At 45.2% G+C, this 11,517-nt stretch overlaps 1 protein-coding gene across 1 annotated transcript in view; it reads left to right on the top strand.

Moving 5' to 3' along the window:
* The window catches only part of CILK1 (ciliogenesis associated kinase 1), a 33,082-nt gene that overhangs the window by 17,435 nt on the left and 4,130 nt on the right, over positions 1 to 11,517 (top strand). Inside the window, exons 6-12 of the mRNA XM_080666432.1 lie at positions 637 to 808; positions 3,447 to 3,614; positions 4,777 to 5,097; positions 6,750 to 6,940; positions 7,055 to 7,203; positions 8,068 to 8,196; positions 10,463 to 10,585. Of these exons, the coding sequence (XP_080522558.1) occupies positions 637 to 808; positions 3,447 to 3,614; positions 4,777 to 5,097; positions 6,750 to 6,940; positions 7,055 to 7,203; positions 8,068 to 8,196; positions 10,463 to 10,585 (1,253 nt within the window). The remainder of the gene's footprint in view (positions 1 to 636; positions 809 to 3,446; positions 3,615 to 4,776; positions 5,098 to 6,749; positions 6,941 to 7,054; positions 7,204 to 8,067; positions 8,197 to 10,462; positions 10,586 to 11,517) is intronic.

Below are 11,517 nucleotides of genomic sequence, written 5' to 3' on the forward strand. Positions count from 1 at the left end.
TGTGTAAATATGTTGGCATTGTGCAAGGGTTAAAAGCTTGTGTTGTAAATAGTTTTTAAAGGAGGTCCATTATGCTTTTCCATAATATGAATCATATTTTATAGACCTTCTTAAAGACCATTTACAAAAGAGTTGTGTAAAAGATTCTCCAAAGACCTATCTGAATAACCGCTATTATTAAAACTTCCAGACCCTAAGAATTTGCTTTAAGTAGTTGGCCATGAGCAAGAAGTAGCCTACAGACAATGTTTTACATTCTCTCTCTCTCTCTCCTCCCCTCCCCTCCCCTCCCTCCCCTCACCTTCCCTCCCCTCCCTCCCCTCCCCTTCCTTCCCCTCCCCTCCCCTCCCCTCCCTTCTCTTCTCTCTTCCTTGCTTTTATTCTCACTCTGCATTTCCCAAAGAGGCTGCAGAGAGGAGTCCTGTAGAGACATGCGCAATAGAAACGACACTAAGATAGAGAAGCATTGCTCTCTGACAGCAGCCATAGAAGCTGCCAATCTCCGTGCCTACATGTACCACACTGAGCTACACAGATAATGGAAATGTGTAAGCTCTCTCACTGAGAGCTGATGATATATTTAACTTGCTCTGACCAGTGGAGGCAGTAACAGGCAGTGCCCCTTTGTCCCTCCAGGTACAGGGCCCCCGAAGTGCTCCTGAGGTCCACCAACTACAGCTCCCCCATTGACATCTGGGCCGTGGGCTGCATCATGGCAGAGGTGTACACCCTCAGGCCACTCTTCCCTGGGGCCAGTGAGATCGACACAATCTTCAAAATTTGCCAAGTACTGGGGACCCCGAAAAAGGTAAGCTGGCTCCCCGGGCTCCCTGGCCTCCACTGCGCCATGACCACCTGCTCCTTCTGGAATCTTTCTTTTGGCCTCAGCAGTCTTCCATACCCACCTTTCAGACACGCCCATGCCCTCAGACACGCCCACCTCTCAGACCTGGCCCTCGCTCCTTCCTTCTGCTCTCTCTCTCTTTTTATTAATTTTAATTTTTTAATTATTTAAAAAAATAATTCTTTATTGTTGAACGTATTAGATATGTCTCCTTTTTCCCCTCATTGACCCCCTCCAGACTACCCCCGCTCACCACCCCATTGTCTGTGTCCATGGGCCATGCATAAATGCATACTAGTATAAGGTCCTTGGTTGATAACTTCTCACCCACCCACCCGCCCCTGCCTTCCCACCGAGATTCCATTTTTATTGATTTCTGAGAGGAAGGGAGAGGGAGAGAGCGAGAGAGAGGGAGAGAGCGAAAGAGAGAGAGAGAGAGAAACATCAATGAGGAGAGAGAATCATTGATCAGCTGCCTCCTGCATGCCCCCTACTGGGGCTGGAGCCCACAACCCCAGCATATACCCTTGACCAGAATCAGACCCTTCAGTTCGCAGGCCGACGCTCTATACACTGAGCCAAACCAGCTAGTGCCTTCCTTCTGCTCTTAAGTAGAAGACATTTGTCCTACTCCCTCTACCCTCCTGTCCATGGCACCTCACCTCCCTTGTAGCCTTTCTCTGTTCTCATGGCCACAGCACTTAGGAGCTATTCAGAAGTCTCCTAAAGGCAATCTGTAGCTCTCACCTACCCTCTTTGTAACTCCATTCAAATAGTTACATCTATCTGTGAGAGGTGCTCCTGACACCCTCACCATCACCCCAGACTCAACACATCTGACAGTTTGCTTTTTTAAACTTCTTCCAAAGAACACAAACATATTACAATTTTTTCTTCCTGTTTTACTGAGATATAATGGACACAGCGTTGTGTAGGTTTAAGGTGCACCAGACTGTTTGTCATTTACCCCCACTGGCTTCTTGCTTTCATTCTCCATTTTTGTCTGTGGTCCCATCATAGTCCCAGAGCCCCAGCCTTGAGGATGAGTGTCCATTTTACTCTCTTCTTTCCCTTACTCCCTTTCCCCTCACCTAAGTAGTAGGTCCTTACATCCTGTTGACTGTCACTGCACAGTCTCTCAGGTGGCTCTCATCCTTGGAGTCCACTGGCCCCGTTACAGACTGGGCCGTACTCGCCCTCCCTGAATGGGGGTATCAATCTTTTTGCCTTCAAGTCTTTTTCCCTCCAGTTAATCTTTCAGTCTGCAACCAGTTCACCTCCTTGAAGAACAGCTCTGGTACTGGCATCCCCTCCTAAAAATATTTGCTGGCTCCTATCACCAGCCACCTTAACTGTCATTCTCTGTCCCCCATCTCATACCTGTACCCCCACACCATGCACCCCGGAATCTCCGCACTATCATGCTCTGCATATGCACACTCTGCCTCACTGAGGTCTCTCCCGTGACCCCATCTGCTGTTTTTCCAAGGCCCTGCAATCTTTCTCCCCACTGTTTCTCCTCTCCTCTCTGCCTTCCACTGTGATCTGTGTTATTAATATAATCATCTGTGTCCATATCTATTTCCTGGATGTTATCCTCATTCAGGGCAAGGATTTATCTTGTGTTTATTTGTGTTTCTTTTTCCGGGTCCTAGCTAGCATCATTGCTGGTACAAATCAGTCTCTCAAAAGAAATTACTAAATCATTTGAATGAATCACTGATGGCACCTCTTCAAGATTTCCAGAGTCTCCTGCCGGAGTCTCTCCTCCTTGGGATAACTGTATCTGTACCTCTCATGGCCCTAGTTACTTTTTATTCTGTATTACTGCTTTTAAATAAATATCTTATTTTCTCCTTTGGACAGTAATTTCCATAAGGGCAGCATTTATATCAGATTATTTTTGGATACCCAACGCTACGCCTATGGCAGGCCCTCAGTAACTATCTAAGTGAATGAATGATATGAGCAATACATAATGTCACTTTGCTTTTAAAAAAAGCAATTACACCAGAATGTGTCTTGTAAAATAGTGGAGTGTTGGAGTTAGAAGGGACCCTAAAGATCATTTGTTTGTCCTTTCCCATCATTCGCTTCAGCGTTTAGTCATGGATATGATGGGTGAAAAAGTGAGGAACTTGAGATTGCGTGAGATTGCTTTCTTTACCACTGGACTTCATCAAGATGGGGATATATAGGTTTTGACAAATTTATTTAATTGGGGACAGGTGTTTTGTTTTATCTCCCCCCCCAAAAAAAAAATCTCACTAGCAGTTTCTAAATCCTCTGTCTCATGGAACACAATTGGGAAAATACTAATTTGGTTCAACCCCCAAATCTCAAGGGAGGCGCTGTCTTGTGTTAAAGTTATGAAACAGGTTTGTGGCAAATCCAGTGTCTTTTTCTACGCTTTCTCAGACTTCACGTATTTTCTGGTCTCCCCATTAGCATCCCCCTGTGTGTCCATCATCATGGTGCCACCAGAATGGATATGGATGTGGTCATGACATGATTGCCTTTCTGTTGTAGGCACACATGCCAGGATATGCACTCCTATCACAGAAAGTGGCTGAGCAAGATTTTCTGTCTTTCCTTCTTTCAGACCGACTGGCCGGAAGGCTACCAACTTTCAAGTGCTATGAACTTCCGCTGGCCCCAGTGCGTACCCAATAACTTGAAGACCCTGATTCCCAATGCTAGCAGCGAAGCAATTCAGCTCCTGAGAGACCTGCTTCAGTGGGATCCCAAGAAACGGCCAACAGCTAGTCAGGTTTTCTTCAATCTTCTTCTGTGCGATGCATTTCTTAAGAAGTTCATATCTAACTCTGAATAAGTCCTATAATCTCATAGGAAGTACTTTATTTGATATTATGGGTAAAAAAATAGTATAGAATACCACTATTGGTGTATCTATACTAATAAAAGCATAATATGCTAATTAGACCGAATGACCTTCCAGACATCCTTCCGGATGTCCTTCCAGACAAAGCCACGGTGGCAGAGGCCGAGGCAGAGGCAGTTAGAAGCAATCAGGCTGTCAGTGGAGCAGTTAGGGCGATCAGGCCAGCAGGGGAGCAGTTAGGGGGTGATCAGTCTGGCAGGGGAGCAGTTAGGGCGATCAGGCCAGCAGGGGAGCAGTTAGGGGGTGATCAGTCTGGCAGGGGAGCAGTTAGGGGCATCAGGCTGGCAGGCAGAGGTGGTTAGGGGCGATCAGGCAGGCAGGCAGGTGAGCGGTTAGGAGCCAGCAGTCCCAGATTGCGAGAGGGATGTCCAACTGCTGGTTTAGGGCCAATCCCACAGGACATCCCTCGAGTGGTCCCGGATTGGAGAGGGAGCAGGCCGGGCTGAGGAACACTCCCCCCCGCCCCATGCATGAATTTCATGCACTGGGCCTCTAGTTATATATAAGAACTTAAAATAGTTTGAAACTTATAAAGTTAAAGTAGTCATGGTTTAAACAACATAGTTGCTTTGGAATGAGGAAATGAGCTTAGGAAAGTGTAATATATTTAAGACATATAGCAAAAAAATAAGTTACAAAGCTAGGAGCTGTGTTGAGCCAGAATACTTTTCAGAAGTAGCAAAGGTAATAGCAGTGTAACTGGCTGCTTTAGTGAGATAATTTTAAGTTCATACATTTGATAATACTTTAGATAAAAAAAATCACAAGGGGTGTTACGGATTCAAGGTGCTGGCAAACATAGGTTTGTGAGTACGAGAAATACAGTTTATTCTTTTATATTATTTATTAATTATTGTGTTATTTTCCATGCAAACAAGTATAAACCTACTTTTGCCTCACCCTGTAGTTGGTTTGGGCTAAGAAATTCCAGTAAACTGGTCAATGGAATGTAGCCCCATGAATTAATGGTGCTAACAGCTAACCTGCCCACCAGACTTTTCTCCTGAAACAGCCATATATGTCATTCCAGGCGCTCCGATATCCTTACTTCCAAATTGGGCATCCCCTGGGCAGCACCACACAGAGCCTTCAGGATTCCGGAAAACCACAGAAGGACATCCTGGAAAAGGCAGGCCTACCGCCTCACATTAAGCCAGTCCCTCCTGCCCAGCCCCCGACCAAGCCACACACGCGGATTTCTTTGAGACAGCATCAAGCCAGCCAGCCCCCTCAGCATCTCATGTACCCCTACAAAGCAGAGGCGTCCAGGACAGATCACCCAAGCCATCTGCCGGAGGACAAGCCAAACCCCTTGCTCTTCCCATCCCTCCACGCCAAGAATCCTCCAGCGGTAAGCGGCAAAATTCACTAGTGAGCCCCGTGTCTGGTCTGTTCTTCTTCTACTAGTACCTCACTTGCTGTGTGACCTGTTTTCCTTTTCAGCATGTAGAGTCTAACTGTAATGAATTTATCTTTGTAATCTCATGGACTTGTGAAAAGAGCTTTGGCCTTGGCGTTAAAGTGCTAAGTTCAAGTTCTGGCTCTGCCTGTTAATCATGGCGCTGTGGTGGGTGAGCGCTGGACGCTGCCACCAGATGGCCAAGGTCTCAAGTTTTGTCTCTGCTATTTCACAGCTCGATGGCCTGTGCACATGACCCAGCCTCTCTGCTCCTCATTTCCTCTCTGTAAAATAGAGATAATGACACCTGGCTGACAGAATTTTTTGAGCACTAAATGAGTTAATACTTGAAAGAATTTAAACTAATACCTGGCACCTAGGAAGAACTTAATATTAGTCATTGATGCTGATCCCTGTGGACTCAGTTTCCTCATCTGTAACAAAAAATCATTACATCTGTCTTGCCTACCAGACAGGGCTGTTCATGAGGATCAAAGTTCCTGATGCTTGTGCAGATGTTTTGTTTTGTTTTAAATATATTTTTATTGATTTCAGAGAGGGAGGAAGAAGGAAAGAGAGATAGAAACATCAATGATGAGAGAGAACCATTGATCAGCTGCCTCCTGCACGCCCCACATTGGGGATTGAGCCCAAAACCCGGGCATGTGCCCTGATCGGGAATCGAACCATGACCTGGTTTATAGGTCAACACTAAACCACTGAGCTACGCTGGCCGGGCTGTGCAGATGTTTTGAAAGTCACGAAGTGCCATACGAATATTTGTAGGTTGTTTTTCCCATGAATCCCATCAATGGCTCTTATGCTGGGCTGTTAATTGAGCCCAGATCTTTCTTCTCCTCTTGGGCTGGGGTTCAAAAGAAATCAATGGGTATTAGATTTAATCAAATGATAACCACGCCCAGGGAGTCCAGTTGCCATTAGCTTTTTAATGCTGTCTGAAAGTCTGATTTCCAAACACCTTCATGCAGAAGTAACACTTTTTCTGTCAACTAGTATTCCTTCACTGAGCGCTGCCTCCCAAGCAGCACAATGTACATGAGGTTACAGGGTGGCGTCTCTAGACTGTTTTACCCCAGCCCCGGACTTGAAGGCAGCGGTATTTGGAAATTTCCTATTATAGCTAATTCAGTAGTTAAATCATGTCCAAGTCTATCAAGAAGGCAAAGAAGGCATTATTTGTATTGTTTTCTGTAAGAGGGTGGGATCATTGACACTATATTCTTTACATCTTTACTTATAACACTATAAATCACATTAACTGTTTGAGATGAGGCCTGAATGAGAATCCAGCCATCTTCCTAGTATGGGAGAAGTCCCTTAAATTTCTTTTTTTAAGTCCTTTTCCTATATGACTAGTCTCTCCATAGGATGAACACCAATGTCATATGTGCAGGGTAGGCGAGAGACAAGGGTCTGGGTATGCACTGCCCCGGTTGCCCTTTCAGATGAGCAGTGCAGATTAGGGAATGCTATGCCCCAGGATCCTCCTTTTTATGACCAAGAAAGTTCAGAATGGGGAATACCCATGGGTGAGCTCCATTAATGCCAAGTACCACTTTTCCCCCCTCTACTTGTGAACACAGAAAATCCTCGGTGGGCTGGAGCACAAGAACGGTGAGATCAAGCCAAAGAGTAGGAGAAGGTGGGGTCTTGTTTCCAGGTCGACAAAGGATTCCGATGACTGGGCTGACTTGGATGACTTGGATTTCAGTCCATCCCTCACCAGGATTGACCTGAAAAACAAGAAGAGACAGAGCGACGAGACTCTCTGCAGGCAAGTGTGCACTTCTCTCTGTGAACGGACTGGATCTGGGATTTGTGAGGGCCCTTTACCCATCTGACGATGCTTTCTCTCGAGCGTGACCTGAGCCATGTCCTCTCGATTCAGATTTGAGAGTGTTTTGGACCTGAAGCCCTCTGAGCCCATGGGGACAGGAAACAGCGCCCCCACCCAGACTTCGTATCAGAGGCGAGACACGCCAACCCTGAGATCCTCAGCCAAGCAGCACTACTTGAAGCACTCCCGATACTTGCCAGGTAATAGAACAATTCCCTTTTCTCTGACCATCAATAAGAAACCATTTCCCTGGAATCCCATGTTCACAGAGATATTGTTTTGGAAGGCACTTGGGGCTTCTCTTCAGAACTGATGGGAACATCATAAAAATATTTGCTGGAGCCCAGGCCTCATATTTTTAGTTTTTATAGTTGCCTAAGATAAGAAATTTGGTAGCGGATACTGGGTCCAGCCCCCAGGGAGGGAGGAACTGGTAAGAGCCAGGCAGCATGCCTGAGGTCTCTCCCCCCCCCCCCCGCCCTGTCCCCATCCCCCCGAAACCTGCAGTCCCTGACACAAGTGGGGATGCAGGCATAGAGGGAAAGTGGTTTGGCTTGAGGTTAAGGTCAAGGCAGCCTTGGACATTAGGGAGTTGGTGAGGGCTGTTGGTACAGACTGGAGCCATCAGCATAGGATGACGAAGTGGTCTAGGTCAGGTGAGAAGATGGAATCTTGGGGGACAGAGGCAGAAAGAGGAGGGAAGAGCTGCAGAGGTTGGGACTTTGGAAGCGGGTGGAGAGGAACTTAGATGACAGAAAGGCGGTGGTCTATGAAGGGGACCAGTAGGAATGTCCAGGAGCACTAAAGCCCAGGACAGCACCAGAGTGCATCAAAACATAGGCCATGGGACAGAGCTGTTGGTAGTAGAAGTTTCAGACATCGCTCCCAGGCCATGTGCCAGTGAGGCAACATACTAAACCCAAAGGCAGCATCTTCCCTTTTCAGTCAATTTTTGCTTAGATTCTTGAGCCATAGAAACTTTTAGACAAATTTGGTTCTGCATTAATTTGATCTCTGAAGTCTGGTGCATATTTTGCCTTTTAAAAACATTTCTTCCCTGTTAGGCATAAATATAAGGAATGGCATCCTCCCGAGTCCGGGCAAGGACTTCATTCCATCTAACCCGTGGTCTAGTTCTGGTTTGTCAGGGAAGTCTTCAGGGACGGTGTCAGTAATCAGCAAGATAAATTCAGGTGAGTAATAATTATTAACTCCTAAATGGCAAGAAGCAAATTCTCTGGGTGTGGCAGCGTGGGAACGGAGACAAGGGTTCCAATTGTGGGACCACGAGGGCCTTCCTGCTACGCCAACCCTGGGCCTCTTTTCCTGGCCTGTGCTCCTCTCTCTCAGCAGCAGGCTCTGGGGATTCAGCCTGCTCCACGGGTCTGCCTCCAGGAGTATCTGGCGAGAAAAGCATAGTCATTCTTGGCTCCGGAAAACAAACAAACAAACAAACAAACAAAACTTGACAGAGTCTGACCCTCGATGGTGCGCAACCTCAGAAGTCAGCTCCAGCTTGTCCCCTCTGCTTGATTACCCAGCCCCTGCCAGGCCATCAACACTTCAGGTTGGAGGATAGTTTGGGAGGCCCTCCCACTCTTCATAAATAAGTAAATGATTTTTCCTAAGCTGTGCAGGCTGACTAACCCTGTTCCCAGCCGGTCAGTTTCCCACATGGCCGTCCCTCACATGGCAGCCCTGCTCTGTGCTGCTCTCCCTCCTCATTCCAAGTAAACATCTGGGTTTCACTTCTCCTGCCTTTATCCATTACATGCGCATTTATTTCAAGGAATACAAAAAAGAAGAAGAAAATAATATATCAACACCCACATACCCGCTGCGAGCTTACAAAGTCACACTTGGCCAATAGACCCTAATCCCATGTCTAGGCCTTCCCTCCCTCTCCCTCTGTCTCTCCCTCACCCAACTCTCACCTGATTTGGGTATTTATTATTTCTATGCTTTTAAAAGTATAAATACATGGAACACATAGTATGGTTTTGCATGTTTTAAAATTTATATGCCTATAGTCCTGGATCTCCACTTCACTCATTTTAATAATTATGTATGTAGCAATTACACATATATAGAATGTATGTCATATTATATATCATATTACATATATAATATATATAACCATACAATGCCATCATTTATTACTTCTACTAGACCATATTTATTTATCCCTTCTCTTCTTGATGAACATGTAAGTTGTTTATGGTTTTTGCTGTTAGAAAGCGTGTTGAAATGGGCCTTACTGTGCACCTATGTGGGGTTTCTCTGGGTGTGATATAAACATGCTAGGTTAAAGGGTGTGCTCATCTTCAACTTTGCAGATATTGCCAGATTGCTCTCCAGCAGGGTGTGGGAGTTGTGCTGCATCCTTGATGCCACTTGGTACTGTCGAGACTAAAATTTGTGCTTATGTGATGGGTGTGAAATAGCATTTATTGTGGCTTAAATTTGCATGTCCTGTTCAATAATGAGGTTGAGCATCTTGCGTTTATTGACTACATTTTTTCCCTTTTGTGACTATCTATTCAAGTTCTCTTCTCCTTTTTCTTCATCTCTGTCTATTCACCAAAAATGCAAAATCTGCTCCAGCTGACCAACACAGCTCCTCAGACAGGCATTCCGACCATGGTTCCTGCTCTGCTCTGAGCAGGATGCTCTGTGTTGGGAAGACATAGAGCAGTTCTACTACTCAGTAACTCTTTTCTTAATGGCTAGAACTTCCACTGTACAATGGCCATAATAACATTCTTCATCGTTCCATATGTAGCTTTACGCCTTCATAGTAAGACTTATAGATATTCATTCCCCCATTCAACATATATTGATTACTTGCTATATGTAAGGCATTCCACTAACATCCTAGAATACTAAGATGAGTAGCTATAGTTCTGGCCCTTAAAGCACTCTCAAGATGGAAATGGCATTGTAAGTGAATGTATTTAATATATTTTAATAATGGTTAATTGTTCTGATTACAGACAAGAATACTTAATATAGAACTACTTATAATAGCTAAATAATTAACATAACCCATGTATTGATGAATAGGAGAGTGGTCAAATGAATTATAGTTTAGCCATATTCTATAATTTGCATATACTGACATACAATGATAATTGTTTTATATTATTATGAAGTGGAAAAAGCACATTTCAGGACAGGCTAAACTGATTATACCAAGAGAAAGAAAATTCCAAATTTCCCTTTTCTCATACAAACCAACCATCCTCCATTTGGGTGTGGACTTTAGGAGCATAACACCCCTCCACCCCCATCTTTCTGACAGTGTGGTGTGCTGGAATGCTCTGATCAGAATATGTTTTTATCATCATTCTTCCCCCTCCAAAAATAAAAACCTAATTCTTTATTGTTCTGTACTACTGTCCTTTAACCCTGTCATGTACACATGACTTTGTAGTAATGAACTTTTGTTTTGCAAATCAGTTGGTTCTGGCTCTACAAGTTCTAGTGGACTGACTGGAAACTATATCCCTTCCTTTCTGAAAAAAGAAGTTGGTTCTGCTGTGCAGAGGGTACACTTGGCACCTATTCCAGACCCTTCCCCTGGTAAGTTCCATTGTGAATTATTCATGAATTGATTCAACAAATAGTTATTGAACAATGGCTTTGTCTTGCAGACATGGATAGGCATGTTGTAGGTCTAGGCTCCCCAAGTGAAGGAGACAGACAGAACGCCCTGTCCTTGTGGACTTATACTCTATAGACAATAAGAGGACCAGATAAGATGCTTGTAACTTTTGAGGAGAAAATAGAGCAGGCAGGAAGTAGATAATGTGGGAGTTGGAGGGTGGAGTGCAGATGGCAATTTTAGATAGGGTAACCAAACAAGACCTCATTGCAAAGGAGGTATGAAGGAGGTGAGTGAGCAAGCAGGCAATATAGTTGAGACTGTTTCACACATGGGATTCTGAGGTGTGTGGGTTTTTTAAAAAAATACATACTTTATTGATTTCAGAGAGGAAGGAAGAGGGAGAGAGAAACATCAATGATGAGAGAGAGTCACTGATTGGCTGCCTCCTGCAAGTCCCACACTGAGGATCTAGCCTGCAACCTGAACATGTGCTCTGACCAGGAATCAAACTGTGACCTTGTTCATAGGTTGACGCTCAACCACTGAGACACACTGGTTTGGCACAGGTGTGTGGGCTTTGAGACAGGACAGGCCTGGCATATTCAGCGAATAGCAAAAAGACAGAGTACAGGGGTGGCAGGAGTGAGAGGAGGGGAGTAGGAAGAGGAGAAGGGGTCAGAGAGGTGAGAAGACACCCCATGCTATGAGGCCCTGCAGCTACTATGTGCATTTTGTCATTGACTCTGAGTGACATGGGAGGCACTGGAAGGTTCTGAGCAGAGGAGTGGGGTGATTTGACATGCATCTTCCATGCTCACTCAAGAGCTGGCTGTCACTAGACTGAAAGGGGAGAGCAAGATTGGAGGCAGCAACACTGACTGGCAGGCTAATTATTCAGGCAAGGGAT

Source organism: Plecotus auritus (assembly GCF_963455305.1).
Source record: "Plecotus auritus genome assembly, chromosome: 4".
Classification (NCBI taxonomy): domain Eukaryota; kingdom Metazoa; phylum Chordata; class Mammalia; order Chiroptera; family Vespertilionidae; genus Plecotus; species Plecotus auritus.